This window comes from Aulonocara stuartgranti (genome assembly GCF_965226115.1).
Source record: "Aulonocara stuartgranti genome assembly, chromosome: 6".
Classification (NCBI taxonomy): Eukaryota; Metazoa; Chordata; class Actinopteri; order Cichliformes; family Cichlidae; genus Aulonocara; species Aulonocara stuartgranti.
This window is the reverse complement of record NC_138944.1, coordinates 34,907,241-34,932,154: the sequence shown is the minus strand read 5'-3', so window position 1 is coordinate 34,932,154 and position 24,914 is coordinate 34,907,241. Positions and strand designations below refer to the sequence as shown.

General features: G+C 42.1%; 1 protein-coding gene and 1 long non-coding RNA gene across 12 annotated transcripts in view; one reads left to right on the top strand and one right to left on the bottom strand.

Annotated features, from left to right (window-relative positions):
* Nucleotides 1-24,914, top strand: part of LOC309708150 — a 431,095-nt gene that overhangs the window by 298,566 nt on the left and 107,615 nt on the right. The gene's annotated exons all lie outside the window — the stretch shown is intronic.
* The window catches only part of LOC309708141 (voltage-dependent T-type calcium channel subunit alpha-1I-like), a 229,018-nt gene continuing 225,608 nt past the window's right edge, over nucleotides 21,505-24,914 (bottom strand). For all 10 annotated transcript variants that reach the window (XM_082535920.1, XM_082535918.1, XM_082535917.1 and 7 more), the window contains 2 exons: nucleotides 24,044-24,258; nucleotides 21,505-22,313 (listed from right to left, as the gene is read on the bottom strand). In XM_082535920.1, coding sequence (XP_082392046.1) covers nucleotides 21,651-22,313; nucleotides 24,044-24,258 — 878 coding nt within the window. In that variant the 3' untranslated portion in view covers nucleotides 21,505-21,650. The remainder of the gene's footprint in view (nucleotides 22,314-24,043; nucleotides 24,259-24,914) is intronic.

Here is a 24,914-nt window from a genome sequence, read left to right as displayed (position 1 = left end):
TTGAAAACGCAGATTTTCCGTTTTCGTTTTAAAAAATAATCCCGTCCACACGTAAACGCAGAAATTGAGGAAAACGCTGCTAGGAACATGCCAAAGCAACAGGTGGTGATATATTCCTAACCGTGTAGAAATGTTGGCCAATCAGAAGTCTAGAAGCCTCGGTGGGAAATAGTAAACAAGGATGGGGCATAGAAGCAGAACCGAGTCGTATGTGTGGAGGGACAGTAACTGTGTGTGTATATGTAAGTATTTAAGCACTGCAGAGAGTACAATTAACAGTAACCGTACTGTAGAAATTCATTTCACCAAAACAATAACGTGGCGCACAGTGTGACGTCAAAAAAGGCGCACACCTTTGACGGTGTGTTTTCTGCGTTTTCTCCGTTTTTCTCGTCCACACGTAAATGCAAAACCGGAATTTTCAAAAATATCCACCCTGGCCGGAGTTTTTAAAAATCTCTGTTTTCAGTGACCGAAAACGCTGTTTACGTGTGGACGAAAGGTGCAAACGCATAGAAAAATCTGCGTTTTCAAAAATACCCGGGTACGTGTGGACGTAGCCTCAGACTTGTACCATTACGTACAGCTGTTTTCAATAGTGTTGATATTTATTTAGACTCTTTCTCTCCTAATCATTAGTTATTATTGATCTGTGTCTCTCTTCCACAGTGTGTCTTTTATCTTGTCTTTCTCACTCCAATTTCAGACACAGCAGTGGGCTAACCCTCTTTGAACCTGGGTCTGCTGGAGACTTCTTCCTGTTAAAAAGGAGGTTTTCCTTCCCACTGTTGCCAAGTGCTTGCTCATAGGAGGTCATTGGTGGGGTTCTCCCTGTGCTTGACTTTACATTATAAATTGCCTTGAGTTGAGTGGTGTTGTGATTTGGCAATATATAAATAAAACTGAACTGAATTGCCAGAGTTTTGGTGTTTTCACAACCACAAGCACCAACAGTTTGAGAACTTGTCAAAATACAGTTAAAAGTCTAAATTTCCATGCCCTCCTTAATAACTGACACCCCAAGGTTTGAGGAATAATTGTAATTAAAGTGCAAAGAAGAAGTCAGGATTTAAAGGGTCCAATCAAATCTGCCAGCAGAGAGGCTCTACATAAACGATTGATTGCAAGGTTATGAACCGTTACACTCACGTAGGGATGAGTAGTTGTTCTTAATGTCCTACTTCCCAAGACACTACAAGGACACCATCCTGATGTTCACCCCATAGATAGTGGGAAAGATTGACATAGCTACAGCGACGTCATTGGTCCGTTGGTTGGTAAGGTCCAGTTATGCAGCCTTGAGCTGTCATCATGTTTTAAACTAGGACGTGAGGGCTGGAACATTTGTCAACAACTGGAAAAATCATGACGTTAGTTCACCTTGCTGATTCATAGAATGATCGTTATTTACAAAATTGGCTTAATTTTCTATTCAGTAACACCTGAAAGTAACAAGTGAGCCCATCAGGTCCCAGAACAGGGAGCAGAGAGCTGTTTTCTCGTTGAATTTATGCAACTTTTATGAACTTCTATGGATTTTTTTTTTTTTTTTTTTTGCTGTCCCCTGCTGTCTATGAAGAAGATGTAAATTAAAGACAGTTACACATTAGTTTCATTTTTCAAAATCTACTTCCATTTTTGTCCTATCAGTGGCCATTAATATTAAAATTTCCATTACTCAAACTATACTTGAGTGTAACACATAGAATGTAAACGACTATTGATTTGCATTCACACAGGGCATTGGCTTTGGTAAAAATAAAGAAATACGAATTTGTGCTTGTGCATGCCTGCCAGCTCGTTTCAGTGAGATGGAGAGGTGAGGGCATCCCTCTGAAAACCCTGTCACATAATTTGTAATTCCAGTTAAACTGTAATTCCCAGGCTAAATGGCTTGTCAGGGGAATAAGAGGAGGATGAGTGCCGCATGCTAATGGCAAAGACAAAAGCATCAGTCCAGGAAGTCCAGTGCAGCTAAATGAGAAAAAGGGGTCTAAGTTTCTCTTGTGTGTAGCCTCTCCTCCTATTTACATGATAATGACTCCCACACAACACCACGAGAACAATTTGACATCCCCGTTGTTGTTGTTTTTTTCTTCCGTAGGCAAATTGCGTGTGTTTGTGTATGCATAAGAATGAGGTGGTTTAGCTACAGTGCAGTGTGTGTGTGTGTGTGTGTGTGTGTGTGCCATACACAGCCCGTCAGGATGTCATAATGCAGAATTATGTGTAGAAATGTTCAAAAACCGGATTTGGATGTCTTGTTATTCTTGTATCTTGGATGCGTGGTGGTGCTGGTGACAGGGTTTAGCTGTCATCGAGCTGTTAACAACAAGAATCAAAAGGACTCTTCAGTCCTATTCAGATCACAGATGGTGTGCTTGACCTTGGTCATGTCTTGAGAGGGAAAGCTTGACAGCCTTAATCCTTCACTGAATACGATTGTGTCACAGTAACTTCAAGAAGGTATTATTAACAGGCATATGATTGAGCCACAAACCGACAAATGACACCCAAGGCACTAAGAAAATGTGTGAAAAAATATGTCTATAAGATTATGACTGTGTGACTGAATGACGCAGGCGGTTGTGTTTAGACTGATAAGTGACAATTTGGAAAATTCTGAGCTTTTCCTCAACTTACTGCAGGATTCCTAACACACAGGGTGAAGGGAATATTACTGTTACTGGCTCAGTCTTAGTTTCATTTTTGGAAGGGTCTGTAAACTAGCTTTGTTCTGAGGTAAAATAGCATTATGTTACTGTTTCTATAGTCATGCAGGTGTCAGTTTTGAGCTACAAGTGCACTTGTTGCCAGATGGAGTGGTCTAATTGGTCAGATCTGCTATTTTCTTGCAAAAAAGTCTGAAAACTCAAGCAAAAAATAAACACTGCAAAATTTGTCCTGCAAACTTACACAGTCAGTGTGAAGCCCTGCGTTAAGAATCAGTCTTTTACGGTGACTGAAATTCAGATCCTAGCAAAATTCAAGACACAAATCAGTATACTCACAGTGCTGCCAAACTCGATGGTTTTCAGTGCTGTATAAGTAGAAATATGACACTCTGGGGTCGTGTAAAAGCTATATACAAAACACCAAAGGTTTTATATGTTATTTCTGACACAGCAAAACCATCAGCGCCTTGGGCAAACGACTTAGTTTCTTATATTTTCCACTTAAATGAACTTTAACTGAAATATTTTCCCCTGCTCCCCGTGGTTAGCTAGTTAATTAGGGTGTTGCACAGCACGAATGATATAACATCTTCGCAGTCTTTGAGCTCGTGCTCTGCTCGTGGCTGCCTTTTAATTTAAGAAGGAGGAAAAAGCCTCTAACTGTATCTAATCTCTCATCTTATAGATGTGTGATTAGATAGAAAGAGATGGATTCTGGTTTAGGTTTCGTCTTATTTCCTCCCCACTTTTATCTGCCTCTGTTATCTTCTCCTGTGGGAGCTGTTCCTGGCTGCATGTATCAACTCTCCAAAAAATTTGTTTTGCATAATGAATAGATGTAAGGAAGCTTCTTTGAAATAAACTTAATAGGTGCTGTTGTTTTGTTCTCTTGCTCTTTTCACCGCTTTATGCTATTGGAAACCTACACGGGGCTTTCATGTTTTCTTTTTCTGCAATAAGCACATTGAGTTTTCATATAATCAAATATGCTGTATTAATAAAATTGTCATTGTCATTTTCATCGTTAAGTCTTGTAGGCTGTTTTTTCCCCTTCTTTATTAAAACTCCCTCCTGTGTTGTTTGGGTGCAGATTGACAGACCACAGATTGAACTGAGAGAGGGCGGCAAATAGGTTTTTCTCTTGTTAAGCCACTAATTGGCCACAATGTTTTGCCCTGACCTCCCCGGCACAGACAACCGTGCATTTCCCATGACCTAACCACTCATTTCCAGCACCCACAGCACTTTACCTATTTTAATGCTCAGTGAGATGGCTCTTGACCACTACATATGCCATGTCAGCTTGCTAATTAACAGCAAACATCTGGTGAGTGTTGTGGAGAGGAATGTAGATGCAGAGGAAACTCCCAGAGAACAAGTGAATCGACACAGAGCTCTGCATCCCTTAAAGACAGATGGATAGAAACAGACCTTCACTGAACACTGCAGTGCCACACATTAACATGTGGAGAGGATACAAAAATGAAAAAGAAAAAAAAAAAGCATGGATATTTTTCTGATTGGAGATTTAGTCATGTCCCCATCCATGTATGTATGAATGAACATACACACTTTCCACAGCTGGTGGAACTTGAAAAAGTTCAGTTTATTAAAAATTGCAAGGGTGAAAGATTATGAGGTTTTTTTGTACAGGGTGGGCCATTTATATGGATACACCGTTATAACATGGGAATGGTTGGTGATATTAAAGTCCTGTTTGTGGCACATTAGTATATGTGAGGGGGCAAACTCCTCAAAATGGGTGGTGACCATGGTGGCCATTTCGAAGTCGGCCATCTTGGATACAACTTTTGTTTTTTCAATAGGAAGAGGGCCATGTGACACATCAAACTTATTGGTAATGTCACAAGAAAAACAATGGTGTTCTTGGTTTCAACGTAACTTTATTCTTTCATGAGTTATTTACAAGTTTCTGACCACTTGTAAAATGTGTTCAATGTGCTGCCCATTGTGTTGGATTGTCAATGCAACCCTCTTCTCTCACTCTTCACGCACTGATAGCAACACCGCAGGAGAAATGCCAGCACAGGCATCCAGTATCCATAGTTTCAGGTGCTGCACATCTCGTAGCTTCACACCATAGACAATTGCCTTCAGATGACCCCGAAGATAAAAGTCTAAGGGGTCAGATCAGCCATTCAACTGGCCCACAACGACGAATCCACTTTCCAGGAAACTGTTCATCTAGGAATGCTCGGACCTGGCACCCATAATGTGGTGGTGCACCATGTTGCTGGAAAAACTCAGGCAACGTGCCAGCTTCAGTGCACAAAGAGGGAAACACATCATCATTTAGCAATTTCAAATATCCAGTGGCCTTGAGGTTTCCATTGATGAAGAATGGACCCCATATCGTTGTACCCCATTTACCACACCAAACCATCACTTCTGTTGTTCCAACAGTCTTGGAGGGATCCATCCAATGTGGGTTAGTGTCAGACCAATAGCAGTGGTTTTGTTTGTTAACTTCACCATTCACATAAAAGTTTGCCTCATCACTGAACAAAATCTTCTGCGTGAACTGAGGATCCTGTTTCCAATTTTTGTTTTGCCCATTCTGCAAATTCTGTGCGCCGATCTGGGTCATCCTCGTTGAGATGCTGCAGTAGCTGGAGTTTGTAAGGGTGCCATTTGTGAGTAGCTAATATCTGCCGAAGGGATGTTTGACTAATGACACTCTCCAGTGACATGCAGCGAGTGCTACGCTGTGAGCTCTTGCTGAATGAAGCTAAGACAGCCACTGAAGTTTCTTCATTAGTGACATATGTCTGTGAAGGTTCTCAGACACCCAGGTCATCGTAGTCTAAGGAGCTTAGAAAGAAAAGCGTCTGGACTTCCTTGAGTTGCTTGAAGACGTTTCACCTCTCATCCGAGAAGCTTCTTCAGTTCTAAGGGTCATTAGTGACAGTTTTCTGGCGTCCACATTTTGGCAAATCCAACACTGAACCAGTTTCACGAAACTTAGCAAGCAGTTTGCTAACTGTAGCATGGGAGATGGGTGGTGTCATGACAGGTGGTCTTGCATTGAAATCTGCTGCAATGACCCGGTTACTGCGTTCACCAGATATCAACACAATTTCGATCTGCTCCTCACGTGTTAACCTCTTCGACATGTCAATGGCTGTGAACAAAGAGAAACTTGTAAATAACTGATGAAAGAATAAAGTTATGTTGAAACCGAGCACACCATTGTTTTTCTCGTGACATTACCAATAAGTTTGATGTGTCACATGGCCCTCTTCCTATTGAAAAATCAAAAGTTGTATCCAAGATGGCCGACTTCTAAATGGCCACCATGGTCACCACCCATCTAGAGGAGTTTGCCCCCTCACATATACTAATGTGCCACAAACAGGACTTTAATATCACCAACCATTCCCATGTTATTACGGTGTATCCATATAAATGGCCCACCCTGTATACATTTTTCCTATAATATGACTTGGAAATAAGTTCGACTGGAACTGTACTGGATGTCACTCTGTAAAGCTGCAATTGCACTGCAACTTAAGAAAACTGCAAAATCTCACAAAACACAACACAAGCGTCTTTGGAGACGGACCAGCTGCCGAGGTGACAGAAATCAAACACTGAACTGAGACATGCTTAAAAAAAGCAGAAGATTCATCAGTGAGCAAGAAAAAGATGCAGCTAATGTGTATTTTAATCACATCATTCATGAAAGAGCACTCAGAGAGCGCCACTCCCCCGAAGGGCAAGAGCTGTACTAAAACTTTGATGTTTTATGTTTTATTACAACATGCTGGCATCAATCAGTTATGATGTTGTAGGGTATTCTACTGAAAAAATAAAAAGTGTGTTCTACAGTTCTATCAATGTGATATATTACTAGATATGGTTTCCTGAAAAGATTTTTTTCGAGGTCTACTGTCCTTCACCCCCTTGTGTATTGTTAAAACATTTAAGTTAAAAGATTTGTTTGAAGACAATTGATGAAGAATTGTGGGTATTAAGGAGTTTTTAATTGGTTTTCACATTTGGTGGGACCTTGACCGATTTTCACCAAAATTAATCAGCCCACGCTGTTATTGGTATCTATCATCACACAAAATGTAAAAATTATATATTAAAAATAGTGTTGTTGATGTTAATCTAAAATGACGTTAACGCCATAACCACATCAACGATAACGAGCTAACCGCGCTAACGTGTTGATGCTGTGTAGCCCTATGCACGGGGCGATCTGTGCTAACTCGCTAACGGAGATTTGCTGCGGTTATGGCGTTAACGTCATTTTAACAAGATTAATGCTGACAGCACTAAAACTAAACTAAACTGCTAACAAATAGACAAACAGACAAAAGGAACCAGTTACATTCTCCCTCCCTTCAGATGGACAATAAGACTGTAGATACTTTGTCAGGGTTTTGTGGTTGTGGATTAATTTATATTCTTTGTTCTTAGACTTTAGGTTCCTGTTTCTTTCCACTCAGCGTGTTCCATGTTTCTCATCTTGTCTCCATGTCTCCCCAGTCAGCTCTGTCTCTGTGTTAAGTCTGCATCTTTGTGAATGTCTCTTGTTTCCTTTTTTATTTTGATAGTCCTTCTCCTGTGCGCAGTGTATCTAGTTTTGCTTCCACTTGTCTCATTATGTCTAGGGCTGGGTATCATCACTGATTTGTAGAATCGATTCCAATTCACAAGGCTCCGAATCAATTCGATCCATGATTCGATTCAATTCGATTCGATTTAAATCTGGGAAATTTTGCCTCAGACAGTCAGAAATATTATAATTCAGATCAGTACATTTACATATTTTTGTATCTATAAAAAGGAAGCTGACATTTTCCAGACTTTATCAAAGGTGTGAGCATCACAGCAGATGCCTTTGTGTCAAAGTAGCTGAAGATAAAACACAGAAAAACATGAAGGTGATTTTCCTGGCCTGGGATTTTATAAAAATATTCTGCAGTACATCAAAAACGAAAGAAAACCATTAATCAACACATGAACGTTACCTCTGACGTTACAGCGGTTTTATTAGAGACACAGCATTTTGCATTTTGCATAATTTTAAAAAGTTTACATTTGTTCAGTAGCCTATTGAACAGCAGAAATGAGTTCTTCTTTTCGGAAGTAACTAAAAGGGAAAAAAAACAGCGGCCGACAGCGCTGTAAACAACGGTAGACTTGTGCGTAACAAGCAAGCGAATAATGCAGAAAACAGATTTTTAGACGGGAAACTGTTCTTGAAGTACAGCGAGTGCAAGAGAGAGAGAGAGCTGTTCATGAAGTGTGATTTTATTGTGGTGGAAGCAAAACAGCAAAAGTAAGAGGAAATTCATGACAATGTTTTTGTGAAGCGTAGTTTGGATCTTCTTTTGCTGTTGGTTCGGTCAATAATGTTTGGAGAGAGATAAAACTAACAGCTTTAGAATCAGCGCAAAAAGGGCGTAAACACAAAGCGTGGACCCGCCGAAACATCGGAATCAGCGAGCTGTCGGCTTTCAGCCCCGACCGTGTCCGTGCCGTCGGGTGAGAAAGGCGACACCTCACTGATTCTGATCCATCGGCGGGTCGAGCTTTGTGTTTACATGTTTGTGCAGAATCTGCCTGCTCTCATTTACTGTTTTAGCTGTTTGGTGGTTCTTGAAATTTCGTGAGGTTTAACCTGAGATTCTGGCATTTCGGGCAAAATAAATTAATATTAAAAAAATCGATTCAGGATTTTAATGAATCGATATCACGTTATCCAAGCCAGAATCAATTTTAATTGCTAAATTGATTATCAAAACCCACCCCTAATTATGTCTGATTAGCCCCAGCTGTGTTTCCCTCCTGTTTCCTGTTTCCTCGTTACTTAACTCGTTACTCGAACCCTGTGTTTCCTTTGCCCTTTGTTGTGTTGTACACTCTCACTGCTGTGTGTGTCCCTTGTGTTCCTGTTTAGAGTCCAAGCTTCTTGGTTCCTGGTTTGTTTTCTTGTGGTCCGGCTTAAGTTCTAGTTTTCCGGTGTTTCAGTCCATAGTTAATATGTTCAGGGTTTTTGTTTATTTTTCTGAGTTTATGCCATCGTCAATTTCCTAACAATAAAGCTGCTGTTTTCAGTTATCCTCCCATGTTGTGAGTTCTGCGTTTGGGTCCTTCCTCCAGACAAACCTAACCCAGACAAACCATGATACACATATTGCTGTTAGCTATCTTACCTATCTTGTCACTGGCAAAGCTGTTCCGTTACTATTCTCTCCCCAAAATCACTTCTCTTTTGTTTTTCGAGGTTTTCTTTAAAGTTTTTACAACATTTTTTTTTTCTATTTTCATCATGGTTTATTCAGCTTCCATTCTGCTTTGTGTGCTTTTGTAGCATTTTTCTGTTTTCTAAACTGCTAGTTGTTGTGTGCTTGACCTCTCGGAGCCAACATAAATTCGACCATAAACTACTATGTTGTGTTTTATTACCTTAAATGTGAAGCATTTCCTTATATACTGTAACTGATCTTGAAATATTTCCTTTTCTTAACTTCGGTTGTTGTTTTGTTGTAATAGGAAAGAACACGTCCATAATTCACCATAATTTCCATCAACTGACAGTGCACATAAACAAAAGACCCACACTTTACAACTCTTTATAGCATTATTCACACGTTGCGATGCTAAAAGCATCTATGTGGATGGTAGAAATGCATATGGGTTGACAAGAATAGAAGCGGGTCTCAATCATCGCATTCACAGCTACAAGGTATACACCGATGTGTAAATACAATCTCTAAACAAACAGAAGAGCAAAGCTGTCGGTTTGTGTGACGGGCTCTGTAAGAGCGTACGAGCACATTCAATGTGTCCATACGTGCACGAGTCGGTGCATCTGCCTGTGCCAGCAGAGATACAGAGGCCATCACTCTTCCATTGTCTCCCAGTCCACGTTGGCTGCAGAAGGAAGAAGCCTTTGTGCCAGTCCACGCGCGTGCTTGGCGCTTCCACAGAGCTCATTTTAAGAACCCTCTTCTTTTGTCTCAGCCTACACCGTGCTGAATATGGCTTTGGTTTATGAGCTTTAAGTTAAGCCTGAGCCAGAGATCGGGGGTGTAGGGGTAGTAATTGCATGTCGCGCTGTACAGCCTCCTCCTTTTTTTGCTCTTGATGGCGTCTTATTGTACAGCAGACAGAGAAGGAAACACACGTGCAGCCGTTTCACTGATTAATTGGCTATCTTTGACTGAAAGTTCACTCTCTGACGGTTAAATGCTTTTCTTAATGGAAATACAAATTAAATTGAGAGCTTTCTTATCTTGTTATTGCACTGTAAATTCTATAGAGTGGTCACACATGATTTGTCACACATGCGTCTGTGACTTGCCTTCCTTTCCTCCATAGCTAAAACTATCTCAGTATTTCCCTGAAGAAATAACAGCGGTGCTTACCACTGCCGGCCCCTTCACTGGCTTTGTCTTTTCTGACATGACAACGACAGAATTCAAAAACAAATTAAATTTGTGATTCTACTCTTGTTACTCCACTGTGTAGAGCTGGTACATTTTTCAAAAGAGGGTAATTTTTTGGTTATCGTGTTATGTTCTAATTCAGTGCTGGAGCTGCAAAGTCACAGATGGCAGGATGGGAGCTGCCTTTGAAAATAAGCTGGTGTGTTGGAGTCTTTGAATTATTCTTTGGGGGAAATATTTTCAAGGGGCATTTGAAGCAATTAATTCTCATTATGCAGCCTGAGTCTTTCAGAAGTTAAGCTGGTTGCTCAAGTGCCCGACCTGACTCGGTGAGTCAGTGAGTCAGTGAGTCTAGAGTCTGTGAAGAGTGACATTCACACTGTGTGTGTAAGACCACTTGTTACTGACTCGTGTGAAATTTAACGTTTAATGGTGACAACAGCTAATTAGACTTTTTTTTTAAATTCAAGATCCCAGTTAGGAGGTGAAACCCACTGCAGGTGATCTCCTCTGAAGTGGCAGGAACACACGTTTTAATGTATGCTGTGAAACTCAGCACACACACACACACACACACACACACACACAGATTTTGGAGGATCAACAGAAAAAATACCCATGAAGCTCTGCAACCATCACAGCTGGTCAACATCTGGCAGGCTGCTGCAGCTGGGAGCTGCCTTCCAGCTCTCTGTCAGATTTGAAGGTCTGTTCAGCTTTTTTCTAGGAGACTGGTTAAAAAAAAAAAAAAGGAAAATCATGTTTTGATTAAATAGTTTCCCATCTGCAAATATGAAGATGGAAATAGGTTTGAGTCATTAACAGTCATAACCCTGTTTGTATCGCTTTCATTTGAAATGAATTCAATTCAATTTTATTTATTTTGTGCCAAATTACAACAGCAGTCACAACAAGCTGTAAGGTAAAGACCATACAAATATACAGAGAACCCCCAACAATCAGACCAACATCCATGAGCAAGCACTTTGGCAACAGTGGGAAGGAAAAACTCCCTTTTAACAGGAAGAAACCTCCAGCAGAGCCAGGCTCAGCGAGGGGCAGGCATCTACTGTTTAATGGGACTCTATTATGTTTTTCCTTCTTCTGTACAGGTCTGACTGTGAACATGGTAGCAACACACATGCGCTGTGCAAAGATTCTGTTTACAAGGCAGCCAATCAGAAGAAAGATAAGGGTTGACTGTGATTACTGTGGTAACACAACCAGACCACGAAACTGGCAATCCGATACCACCAAATAGCTGATCTTGCGCCCTCAAATAGAGCTTCAAGAGCCACTGTGTGGCATCACAAGCTCTCCCTCCATCTTTTATTCTGTGGACACAGTGCCGTTGCTAGTGTGTGGTTGTAGCATGTAACAGTGTGAAGTTGGCTATATTGCTGTGAAGCTGGAGAGCTCTTCATTTCATACCTTACTGCAGTTGTTGCTTCCGGTTGCATAAAATGTTTGCTGTTCAGTATCCATGCTACCATTAAGCAGAATAACATTGGATATAAAAACACTTTGGATCTTAGGACAGCATTAGAAACTTTGTGAACTAGCTTCCCTAGCTGTCTTCTTGTTTGTTTTTTTGCTCGGCTGTTTGCATCTCTTTACTTGTGTACAGCTAAGCGAAACACTACCACTGTTTCTAAGGAAGATGTCTAAGAGTAAGGGCACTGTCCATGTTTTCACACAGAATACCCTTCTCCAGTAAAAAAAAAAAACAGTTTACTGACTGGTTGTTATACAATAAATAAAACCATTTTCCAAATGTGGTGTGGAAAAAATCTTTCAAACTGGCTCTGACTGACAGCTAACCTCATAGAGATGATGGACAGTCGTGCGGTTCAGACTGTAAATCCAGCTTTAGGAGCAGCCTTTGAAAATTCTGAAGATAAAAGCTATAGGAGTACTCTTGGACTGCATTAGCAACTTATCTTCTGATGGATAAAAACTAATTAATAGTAAAGCTTACTATGAAAAAATGACTTTGGAGTACACGATCATAACTTCCTGTGCCTGAAGATAAATTGGACCCACTGTGGTACTGGCAAACTCCAACAAAGAAAACAGCTTTATTGAGAGATAATTACCAAACATACATCCTATGGTTATTGCATACAACTGAGAATTAAAAAGAGCACATGCTTGAAATATATTCTCACATCTTGGAATAGAGTGGGTGGACATGTGTCCTCAGTCTGTGCTAGATGCTGCTCCACCTGGTCTCAGCTATCAGTAACTATCTATTATTATTTTAGAGTCTTTACCTTACAGTATAAACCACCTTGAGGTGACTGTTTTTATGATTTGATGCGATATAAATTGAATTGAACTGAGCTGAATCAAATCCTCCCTCCCAGCTGGTTCTATATATTTCTCCCTGGCGTCAGATCACTCCTGTTGCAGCAGTTTGACACTGGTTTAATGGTTTATTAGGTTTTGACAGTAGGTTTACTTGCTGCGTTTGATAAAGCAGAGCTGTCCCTGGAGATCTCCAAGAGTGTGAGTGCAAGGAGAGGTCTGCTTCATGCACTTCTGGGTTGCACTAATTCTGAGTTGGGTTGGTGTGGACACAAGCGGCCCCTTAAAGTTCGTGTGCCTGTAGCGGCTGCCTTCCATGAATAACAAATAAGACTGACTTTGCTCAGAGATGTGACTTTGTTGAACTAGTGCAGTCTTTTTATGTCCTGGGACCAAAGCAATAATATGGAATGAGAAATGTTGGCTTCGCTGACAGCGCATTCGCCTGTCGTCATCACGTACTGTCCTTGTCAAAAGAACGTCCAATCATGTGCCCGTACTGGCTGTACTTTTGAAGTTTGCTTTAATCACAAATGAGAAAGATGGCTTTTATCAACACAGCTATATGTATTATTCTGCTGGGATTTCTTATAAGTGTAATGATTATAGCCGAACTGACCAGAGCTCCTCATGGCTACAGTATGGACAAACATTTTTGTGATGCTTTTGTGAATTTTTCCATCACTGAGATGTGATATTTTCATGTTTTAGCCCCACTTCTGCTTAAGCTTACCAAAAGGTTTTTTGCTTTTTTCAAGTTCTTTGTTGGAAAGAACTTGATTGGCCCACCGAGAGCCTGAAGGAGAAACTTCAGCCCCATTGGACACCTTTGGGATGAACTAAAACAGAGATTGTGAGCCCGGCCCACAAATCCAACAGCAGTGTTGGATGTGCTCTTCTGGATGAGTGGGCAGAAATCCTGCAGAAGAGTAGTCCTGCGTGTGTAATGTGTAGGTGGTTCAGTGCTTTTGTCCATATATTGTATGCTTCTCTAACATTTCATCTTTCACGCTTTAAATTGTAAACGTCTGCAAGGGTGAGGTTTTCCAGCCATGTCCCACCAGGAGGAGGCCCGAGGCAGACCCAGGACACGCTGGAGACATTATATCTCTCGGCTGGCCTGGGAACGCCTTGGTATTCCCCTGGATAAGCTGGAGGAAGTGGCTGGGGAGAGGGAGGTCTGGGCTTCTCTGCTTGGGCTGCTGCCCCCGCGACCCGGCCCCGTGTAGAGGGAAGAAAATGGATGGATGGACATCTGCAAGACAAAAAAGAAAAACTGTAATTCACATAAAATCTTAACTTTAAATGATGGCATGTAATTTTTTGCTTTTATGAAATTATGTCTTGGAAATCAGGAAACCAAGAACATCATTATTCTAGCTGACACGAAAAGAAAAAGAATCTGTTTGTCCTTCAAAATGTAGGGGCAGGGTAGAGTTAGGGTTAGCACCTATCACCATTTAAGACCTAAGAGGGGTAATAATCTTGAAATTGGGACACAACAAGCAGCCAGCCAGCTTTTCATGCATTCAAATTAAAGCTGCTAAAAATTTTCCAATGCTTCCTCCATGATGTACTCAGATTTTCTGTTCATTTGCACAGTTTTTGGCCCATTGTTCATGTGAATAAAACTTGTCCCTCAGAGCAGATTAACCCTTCAATACTAATTAAAAGGGTTAACAACATTTAACCCATCATTGTGTACAGTAAAAATACTTTTTAAGCCGGCTTAAAAAGTATTTTTACTGTACACAATGATGGGTTAAATGTTGTTAACCCTTTTAATTAGTATTGAAGGGTTAATCTGCTCTGATGTTGTACGCACCGGCTCACTCTTGGTGGCTGCTTGTTGGGGCCTGGGGCTCGCTCGGCCCCTTCAGGGGGTGGGGTGCCCTCGACCTGCGGCTCGGTCACTCAGGCACAGCTGGCTGCCGGCGGAGCTCACGGGCACGTCACTGCAACTCCCCCTGGCTTCTGCTCCGCGGCTGCTGAGTGACCCCTCATCTGGGGCTCTCCTCAGCTCTTTCTGGGATAGTGGCGCGGCTGCCCCTCTGTTGGTCTTCCTTGGTCTCTTGTGTTCTGAGGGCCTCTGGATGTCTGGAATCTTGATCTCCTCCATACCTGCTTCATGGACTGGAGGACGGGGTTGTGCCCCCCACACCCTCTAACAGATCATTACATGTAGGAACCTTTTAAATACAAGCGCGTTCATGCTCACAGGTGTACACACGGGTGCTCACACACACAAACTACACCCTTTTTGGCTCCTACCTCAAGGCACACTGTGCGCTGTTGATCCTACGTGCTGCACAATAACGTTTAATATTTAGCATTTACTGATATATTCACATAGGTCCTCGCGATGATGTTGTTTATTATATTGGTCTTTTTTTGTTTGTTTTCTCTTTTTTTTCTCAACAGGTGATCCAGGTGATTGATATTTGTATTTTTTGTCTGTTTGTTTTGTTGGTTTTTGGTTTTTTTGCCCTTTATCACTGTTCCTCTTCCCCGCTGTTTGTCTTTCCCTCTTTCTTTCTCCCTTTTCTTTCTTTTCTTTTCTTTTTTCTTTTCTTTGTACCTGTAGGAAACAGGAAACATACAGTGTGATATGCTCTGAGGACCATATCACACTTTTGCTCCAAATCACCTTGGTGCTGTAATCCAGCCATGCCCACAAATGTAAGTGCATTATTCTTCTGACCAAAGAGACATTGTTGTGCATCTTAGTTTAGCTCAACTCCACGTTTGTTGGTATATGAGAAAAGTTTGGCTGCTTTGTTCTCCCACCACCAAGAAATGAGCAGGAAATAGAGTTAGCATTAATTTCCACTGGGGTTTATGTGATAGGAAAGCTGTGTCAAATATATTTCACTAATGACATTTATTTCAGAGTTGGCAGCTCTGTGCTGTAATGACCTGGGCCTGAGCGAGATCTGAGAGGAAAATAAGGATGAAAGGGAGAGAGGCATCAGAGAAAAGAGTGGAGGTGCTTAATGTTGATTTGAATGGAACTGAGGATGGATGGAGGGATGGGGAGTTACATAAGGGGGATACAGAGAATACGTTTTACAGCTGTTTGCAGTCAAAAGTATGAAATGTAACCCGCTGGAGCAAAGAGGCTGTATAAATGTGGGCTTCTTTAAATATTTATACATTTTTATAATTAAATAAGTGGAAAAAAGTAATTGTGACATGTGACAAGCAGATGAAGAACATAACCATGTGATGTAACCATAACCATGTAATCGATCCCCAGTGATTGGAGAGGTGGTACAATGTTACATGGGGCATCATACCTAAGTGCTGTGTCCACATGATGCTGGTAGAAATATTCCACTTTGCGTGTACGCAAGCGCTACATGTGACGTGCACAGATTTAGGGATTTTTTATTTTTTACATCTGAGGGGATTTAGTGAGAGTCTGCCAAATATAAGCAAAATCTAAATGCAAATGCTTCAGTCAGACCAGAAAGTGAAAGCTTTTAGAGCGGCAGTCAGTCCTCTGACTTGAATGTCAGTGAAAATTGATATAAACATGCTGTGCATGCAAGACAGCCTCAAAATAAAACAGAACAGAAAAGATCTGGCACGACCTATATGCAAAAAATACATAAATTAAAAAAAAAAAAATCAGGATCAGAAGTGAAGTGATAGCATTACTGATTATCTCTTCATCATGGCACCTGTTACTGGGTGGGATATGTTAGGAAGCAACTGAACATTTTGTCCTCAAAGTTGGATGAGCTTGAAGCAGAAAAATGGGCAAGCGTAACGATTTTAGTGAATTTGACAAATGTCAAACTGTGATGCCTGGACAACTGGGTCATCTCTAAACTGGGGTGTTCCTGGTCTTTGATGGCCAGTGTGTATCAAAAGTCATTCAAGAGAGGAACAATGGTAAACCAGCAAAAGGGTCATGAACGGCCAAGGCTCACTGGTGCAGGTGGGGAGCGAAGGCTGACCCATGTGGTCTGATCCAATAGACGAGCTAATGGAGCTCAAACTGCCCAAAATGTGAATGTGGATCTGACAGATTACAGAAAGCATCACAGTTTGTTTCTTAAGATGCTGCAAATGCAGACAAGTCAGGGTACCCATGGTGATGCTGTTTGCCACCTAAAGCACCAACAATGGACTGCAGAGCAACGAAGAAGGGTGCCTGGTCTGAATCAGACCAGGCACCCTTCTGGTTCCATGTCTTTTGCTTAGCTGGGGGACACCAGGATGCACTCTGGGAAAAAGGCAGGCTGTTGGAGGCGTTGTGATGCTTTGGGCAATGTTCTACTGGGAAACCTCGAGTTCTGCCAACCTCGTGGATGTTACGGTCATGGTTCGGGGCAGGATTTTAGGCAGCCGTGTGTGATTAGCACAGGACAATGTGCTTTGACAATGAACCCAAAAACACTTCCAATGGAGTAAAAGCATACCTGGACGGGTCTCCCCAGAGCCTGGACCTTAAAATGATCGAAGCAGCGTGAGATCATCTTGACTGGAACGGAACAAACGCTTCAAAGCTCCAAAGAAGAGCTTTGAATGTCTTTCAAGGATAATGTAGAGCTATTCCTGAAGACTACTTAAAGGAATTACAAGAAAGCTTTCTAAAGAGATATTAGGCAACACTGACTTTAGAATTATACTGACTCTGGTTTGGCTTTATATACTGTAAATGAAAAGGGAAAAAAAAATTTGAGGGGTGGCTCAAAAGTTTTGCACAGTATTGCACATAAATGAAAGACTCAATAAACAGACATTTATTAAACTGGATTAGGTAAGCGTGTCAGCTCTCTGAAGCGCCCATTTCTGTCACGATCCTGGGTCTTATGACCCAGTGTTTTGAGTTTTAGTTCATTTTGATGTTCATAGTGTATGTTTAAGCTTATTAGGTTTCCTATGTTCATTTGCTTATTAGCTCCCACTTGTGTTTTCAACCCCTGTGAAGTCTCCCTTGCCCTTCATGTGTTTCATGTCTGTTGTCTTATGTTGTCATGTCTGCCTCTCATGTTTCCTGTTTTATTTTGAAGAAACCTCGTGTTTTTTATATTTTGGAGCATGTTTTGAGTCCTTTGTTGTACTGTTTCTTGTTTCCCTAGATTTCAGTTATGGTTATCATAGGTTTAGTTCTTTGGCTTTGTAATATGGCTTCCCTGTGTTCAATGTTGTGTCTACTGTGACCTCTTTGTACCATGTTTCTGGTCCCTATAGTCTGTCTTCTCAGTTGCTGTTAAGTTTGCATGTTTAGAGTTCAGTCAGTGTGTTTCCTGTTTTACTTTGAAGGTCCATGTCTCATGTGAGTGTTTCTAGTTTTGCTTCCCTTGTCTCGTCCAGCCTGATTACTCCCAGCTGTGCCCTCCTTCTGTGTCTCATTCCCTTGTTATCCCTATGTGTATTTAAGCCCTGTGTTTCTCTTTGTCAGTGTCGTAGTCTCCCTCATGCTGTGTGTGATTCTCCCCGTGTCTCCTGGTATACTTTATGATTAGCTTTCCCAGTTTAGTTTTGTATTACCTGTGTTCTATTTTTCCAGCAATTAAAGCTGTGCTTTTGAGTTCAAGTTCTGTCCCCGTGAGTTTGCGTTTGGGTCCTCTCCTGCCTGCCACACAGCCGAAACATGACAGAAGACTACGACCATTACATGGACCCAGCAAACCGCTCTCAGCTATATGAGCGCCGGGAGGCAGCCCTCGCCCAGCTGGAGGAGGAGCTCCGCTGGAAGCCGTGGCGCGCTCCGGATTTTGAGCACATATTCCATGGAACTCGGCTGGCTTTTGGAGGTCCCCGAAGTTGCCAAAAGAAACATGACAATTTCTATTGTGAGTTGACCAACCCACAGGTGTGAGAACAAGGCACGATGACGCTGAACAACAAAGACCAAACAGTTGACCCCGTGACACGCTTTCAACGACAGTCCCCCTCACACGCTGAAGCAGAAATGCTTCATAAATTGTAAAAATCAAAAGAGAAATAAACAGAGATTAATGCAAACACACAAGATTCAATGGGAAAGTTGGGGATAAAAAACAAAAAGACTTTCTAAATCTTTTAGATAGGTTGTGCATGCAGAGCATTTACAGCGGGTTATTTGTGGTATTAGTACTGCATGACTTATAATACATGCAAATATCAGGTTTTGTTGTTCAAAATAAAGTTAATCAAAACAAACAAATGCAGTTAAACCTCGTGCTAGATCATTCTCCAGATATTATCATCCTTATGAGCACAGTCCCAGACTGACGAACTAAAGAGTGACGCGTGAAAAAGGCTCGCATTAATCGCTGACCCCCTAACCCTAACCTTGAAGAAAGAGAAAGAGAATTCACTCAAACCTCATTTCGAAAGGACAACTTCAGGAGTCGGAGGTTGTTGAAAAGCTATCTCACTTTTATATGACACTAGAATGACATTTTGGAAAACAAAAATAACCTACATGCATTTGGGAAAAAGAAAACCGTGTCGAGGAGATGGAGGGAAAAAAGAGAGAACACACACTCTGGAATACATGAATACATCATCCTTTCAGTGACCTTTGAATCTTGGTGACATTTTATTCGAATACATGAATTCATAAATATAATCTTCTCTCACCATATTGCCTACCTCTATGAATCCCATACATCTAACTGTACATCTACTGTAGCATATTGCATATCTCGATTAGAGGTGGGTAGTCAATAGTCATTTAGTACTCTGGCTTCTTGTGGAAAGGAGATAATAGGATTGGATGGGAGTAAGAAGGGGAATGAAGACAAAGTAGAGAAAGAGATTAAACACCGAGGTTTCTTCTGCCTCTTCTCAAACAGCCACAGAAGCATCCTGCAGTGTTTTGACGCTGACATCTTTGTGTGATATGCGTGTGTGTGTATGTGCTTCAGGATGTGTGTGTGTGCTATATGTGCTGATGCAATGCATGAGGTGCATATAGGTCCACCTGAGGTCTACCTGCTCGGGATTTATTCTATGATGATCATCACAATTTGATAAAATTACAAACATGTGCTCAAACTACATCCACGTGGACCACATTGCTTGTCATAGTATATATTTTTTTTCTACTGTCTTGCTACACTCAAGCAGACCTGAGTCAAATAAACATTTGGGTTTAAAGCAGCAAACAAAACAGTGATTTCCATTTGCTGAATTCCCGCTAATCTGTACACCCACTCTTTAAGAAGAAACCATCCCTTGGGTTTCCCATGCACATGCCAGGCAGCCTGCTCCACTACTGAGAGACTCAGGTACATTTAAAACAGGCGGAAGGATTTAAAGACTGCGTTAAATCTCGTCTGGTTTGCTTCAAATGCCAACACCCGGCCCAGAGAACAGCACGCACGTATAAGACAATAGGTGCTCTTTTGTTTCAGACTGAAACAGGAGTGCTTCTGGGTGACTCAAACGAGGGACGGTCTATTGACGTGTTACCAACCTAGTGATTAGCCCTGCCACAGGGCACTCAAACAAGGGCCTGTACTCGTGACAATAATAGAACTGAAGAGGTGGCTGCGTGTCAGCGGGCTAAGGCTGCGGGTACAAAAGCAGAGCCTATCCAAAGATAGACACTTTGTTCAAAGTACAACTTAACAAGCCTATGCCAGCCAAAAGTTCAAAGTTTTCTTTTTTTTGCTACGTTCACACTCACTACACTTACTACCAACGTTTATACACACACCCAGGACACAGTGCAGTATGACTGATGAGGTTCACTGGAGTCCCGACCAGTTTACTTGAGTGTGGTGTACATCTGGAACATCGCATTAATATTACTTGACCATGTTTTTCCACAATGTTTCAGTTGTTTGTGCGTCCAAACCAGGAGCAGCAGCAGTGCAAACGAGTACCAGCTGTAGGAGGTCAATCGGCTGGATGTGGCATACACTTTCACTGTGCAGACGAGCATCATGTGGATATAAAACATTAATATGGTTGCTGGCCAGAACAGGAACTGTGTGTTGTTGGGGACACTGACTTGTATAGACAGACGGGGCTTTTGGGACTTAGTTATCATCCTGAAAGTTTATCAGATAACCAATCAGATTAACTTCAATTTTTGGAAATCTTCTTTTGTTTTGGTATGACTCAGTATACTTCTATAGGCTCTGATTCAGTGGTCAGCAGGAAGCTGGTGCTTGGAAGTCTTAAAGACATTTAACTTAGCATCCAACTTCCAGTCTCCCAAGTCAGTGCTCACTTTAGCTTCAAAGCTGTTTTACATTACTAGCATCAGAGAGGTCTGATTAAGGAATGGATGTGCCATTGTCAAACGTGGTGTTAGGTATAGTAGCAAAAGATTATTTGTCAATTGTATTTGGCCCAGGTCTACACTTAAATACATTTTAGCCCTTTCATGGGTGTGCAGAAAGCAAAAAATACAGAGTCCACTCTGAAAGTGGCCAATGCTTCCATGAATTACCCACACGCATTCTCAGCAGCATTCACAGTCTTCTTTTTTTCAAAGAGGCCATCTGTCACTGTTCAGACTGGCTAGGCTCATTGCTTGTCTTGGTCTCCCTCTTTCTCACAAATGGAGACAGAAGCAGGTACATTCACGCAACTTCAAAATGTTGAAGTTGGAAAAAACAAAGCAAAAGACAACTTTTCCATCACCCGCCAAATCTTCCAAAGAAAAAAAAGGTTGATGCTACTATTAGCCATGGACATTACAAAAAAACACGAAAAGAAAACTGTACAAAGTTCAGTTCTTCCTCAAAAGAAGCTTCCGAGTTTGCCATCCGTCCAATTTTGACAACAGGGTTTTTGGACAATGGTTCAGGCCGCATTGAGTAAAGTGAACCCGGTCCTTAGAGAGGATTGAACTTCTTAACAGTTTCGTCTAGAAAACACCGCCTTTGTAATGTTCACAAATCACTGCAATTTTCAGGGCTGTCTCTGTAATGGCTTTCTGAATATTCTCTCAAGATGGCTATAATATAAAACCCAGGATCTGCCACATCTCAAAGGCTCAGTCCTGTTAACACAAAAGCTGAGCTCCTTGACATTATTGTATAGACCTAGCAAAGAGCAATCGTATATCCTGTGTAAGAGAAATGATGCTAAAACTCAGAAGCGACTGGAATCTTTTGAGAAATGACTGATCCTAAACAGAGAGAGAGAGAGAACGAATGATTTAATAAAGACAAGAGAGAATTTCAGATTCCGGTTCACAGGACGTGTATTAAAAATCTCTCCCTGTTCTGTTCAAGGTCCAGAAATGCAAATGGTTAAAGAGTTCCACTACAGAGAGGCAACAAGTGTTTCATCTGTTTTTCCTGGAGCATGTGTCTGCGGTCTGACGCCTGCTTTTCATGCTGAGGCCTGTGATGTCTTGCTCTTCACCTCTTGCCATTCCCTCTGTCAAGGGGTTGGATAAGAAACCATGGACGTGTATGCCATGAAAGTGGTGGCCATCTTTACTCCGGGCAGACAGATTCGTTAGGTCCAGAGACCCTGTGCTGTTGCATTTCTTCACCAGCGGGGGTGCCAAAGAGTCCGGGGTAAACAGTGACGTAAGGGAGAGACTGTTCAGTGTTTCTGACAGGTGCTCGCTGCTGAAGGTTTGACGGCAGTCATCCCGGTTTGTCCCCGTGCCAACGTCCTCATCTGACGGGTCCACGGAGTCCTGCTGGGGGCAACCGGGGCTGGTGCTGCCGCCTCTGCTGCTGCTCTGGCTCCTCTGGTGCCTCCGGGTGGCTTGGAGGGTCAAAGGAGTACTGTGTCTCTTTAGTAAAGAGCAGCCCTGGTCTCCTGTAGTCGGTGTCTGGCGTTGCGAGGGGTGGCTGGGGACAGGGCAGAGGTGGGGTGTGGGGAGATCCAGATATCGAGGTGAGGAGACGCTGAAGCTCAGCCCTTCTTCCAGTGCTGCCTGCAGGCTGCCCTCTGAACTGGCTGTGGCCAAAGAGGAGTCACTGTGGGACGGGTGCTGGAAGAGAGGATAAGAATTTAGATAAAAACCAAAAAGAAAAAAAAATAACAAAAACACAGACGAATTTACAGTTACAGCTTAATGCCTTTACACATCGGACACATGTAATCCGTGTGAAAACATCAGGACCAGCTCATCATCGCTTCATGTCAAGATACAAGTTCAGATCCCAAAAATTCTGAATTTCCTGGAGCTATTGTTACCTAGATAACATTGAAGTAAAACACCAATAAAGAAAAGAAAACCAGCTCTTATTGGCTGATGTTACTGTGACCAGTACCTAAGGACAGTTGTGCAACAGGAAAGGAAGGATCTGCCCCGGGACGACAACACATTGGTTTGAACTCATTCTCGGTTAACCAATTTCAGAGAAGTCCTAATAATATGAAACCGTGAAACCACCTCGCTTGTAATTCCCCCTGCTTGAAGGACCCCGCCCTGAGTTTGGGGGAAGCGTTTGTTTAATCCAATATGTCTGTATGCAGGAGGGATTTAGTCATTATTTCTAATCCTGCCAGTACTAAAATAAGAGATTACGAAAAAGCAGAAACATAGTGGCAGGGAGCGAACGCAAAGCAAAGAGGGATAGAGAGGATCACCCAGGAGAGGAGAAAAAGGAAAACAGAAAAGCGACACGGGAGAATGTGAGAAGCGCGAGCCAAGCACAACAGCGAGTGCCGAGTCGGTATCAGGCTCGGGGCTGGCCGGGCTAATTAGCTGAGCGCCGCAAAGCATTACTGTAGCAGCGGAGGATCACAGAGCCACTCAGGCACGAGCTAAACAAACCAAACAGGTAGAGGTGAAAAGAGAAATCTGTCTCCATGGTTACAAAAGGAACAAGAACTAAAATAAGGGCTTTATTTTTCTCCCCCATTCGAGTTTGTTTCACGTAGGAGCCAGCATAGGGGAGGTGTCAGATTCAGTATGGAAGAGAGGCTGGCTTTAATTATGACTAAATAAACTCTCTGGAGTCCCACACTGCAGTAGGACTTCAGTGGAGGGTGGTGATACGTGTATATTCACGATTTGGCGTGCAGTAATTCGATTCTGACTGATAGATCGCAGAAGAGGCTGCTGTGTCACATCTAACTGTGCCACTCCTACTCAAGTGTTGATTTCTAATGAACTAAAGTGATTCCAAGTGTTTATTACACCCACAGCTGTAACAATGTCATCAAATCAATATCTAGGGCCAACATCTAGTGTCACTATATGATATAAGGCAGGGGTGTCAGCCTAGCAAAGACTTCAATCTGGCCTACTGACAAGCTGTCTACCTCTTCATAAAGAGCCATATTGGGTCATGTATTCATGCTAAATTCAAGGAATTCAGTCGTAGATAAACAGCTAAATAACAGAGAAGTTTAAAAAAAATTATGTGAATTAACAAAAACTTTATGAAACATGTAGTTAAACATCTTTCCCCTGACAGAAAGGGGCCCAGGTAAGATCAGTGTGGACTCTACGTATGTGGCCCATGACGTAAAATGAGTTTGACATCCCTGGTGTGATGTGTGTTACAGTTTTCGGTTCCCAGATGTTCTCATTCAGTCTCACAAACACGTCTGCCTCTCAACAACCTCTGCATGACATCGCCGAGCATTGACATAAAGGACACGTTTATACTGCGTTCTATCGTGTCACTGATGTTTTGCACAGCAATGCTGATGTCGTCTGTTCAGCCAGCCATACAGACACAAACGAATCCATTCATCTGCTCGTAATACCTGGGAGCCCAACGGCCTGCTGTTGGCTCTGGGTGAGCGGAGGGACGCCCAGGAGGCTGGGGAGGCCGACCTGGAAGGCCGTCTGTCTCCTGGGCTTACGCTGTTTCCAGGACTGTTTGGATGAGCTGCAGCAGCTGGGTGGAAGAAATCTGCCGGTAGATGCAAGACTGGTGAAGTTTCACGAGCACCTCCACTGCAGCTTCCTCCATCATCATCTGTAAAGGGAAGGCTGCAGTTTAATCCAGCTGTGGCATTGACACTCATATTGCTATCACTTTGTAAGTCTGCCTCTCTCTCTGCATCTTTTATTGTAGAGACAGGAGTGGTAACCACCACAGAGGCAGTTGTGAATACTCGGGAATTGTTCTCTGTCTCTGGATAGATTTAGTCTTTTTCTGTATGATTTCCTGTCCTTGTTTCCTTCATAAGGATGTCAGCCAAAGTGATTCCCCACACTTACTCAGCAGTGTCAGGATTTGTTCCAGTCAATCACTATTTCCTCACAGAAAAGTGACAAAATATTCAATGAATGTTTAGACCGTCTTATCTATGTTTCCACCACATTGCAAACAATCTCTATAAACAAATGTTGACGCATCAATTGCAGAATTTTTACGCAATGAAGGAAACTTTTGTTACTATAATGACTCATCATGCTGTAGCAGGTTTTGGCTGCATGCAAAAAATCACAGTGGAGAGCAAAAGAATCCTTTTACTGAAGTCCAACCTCAAAACCATCAGACATTTCCTGCAGTTTCGTTTTTTCTAAGCTTTTGTTTGGAACATCGACATTTGTGAACACTGACCAATGGAAGTCTTGGCCTGGATACTCACTGGCTACGCTGCAAGACCCCCCAAAAAGATTTCTACC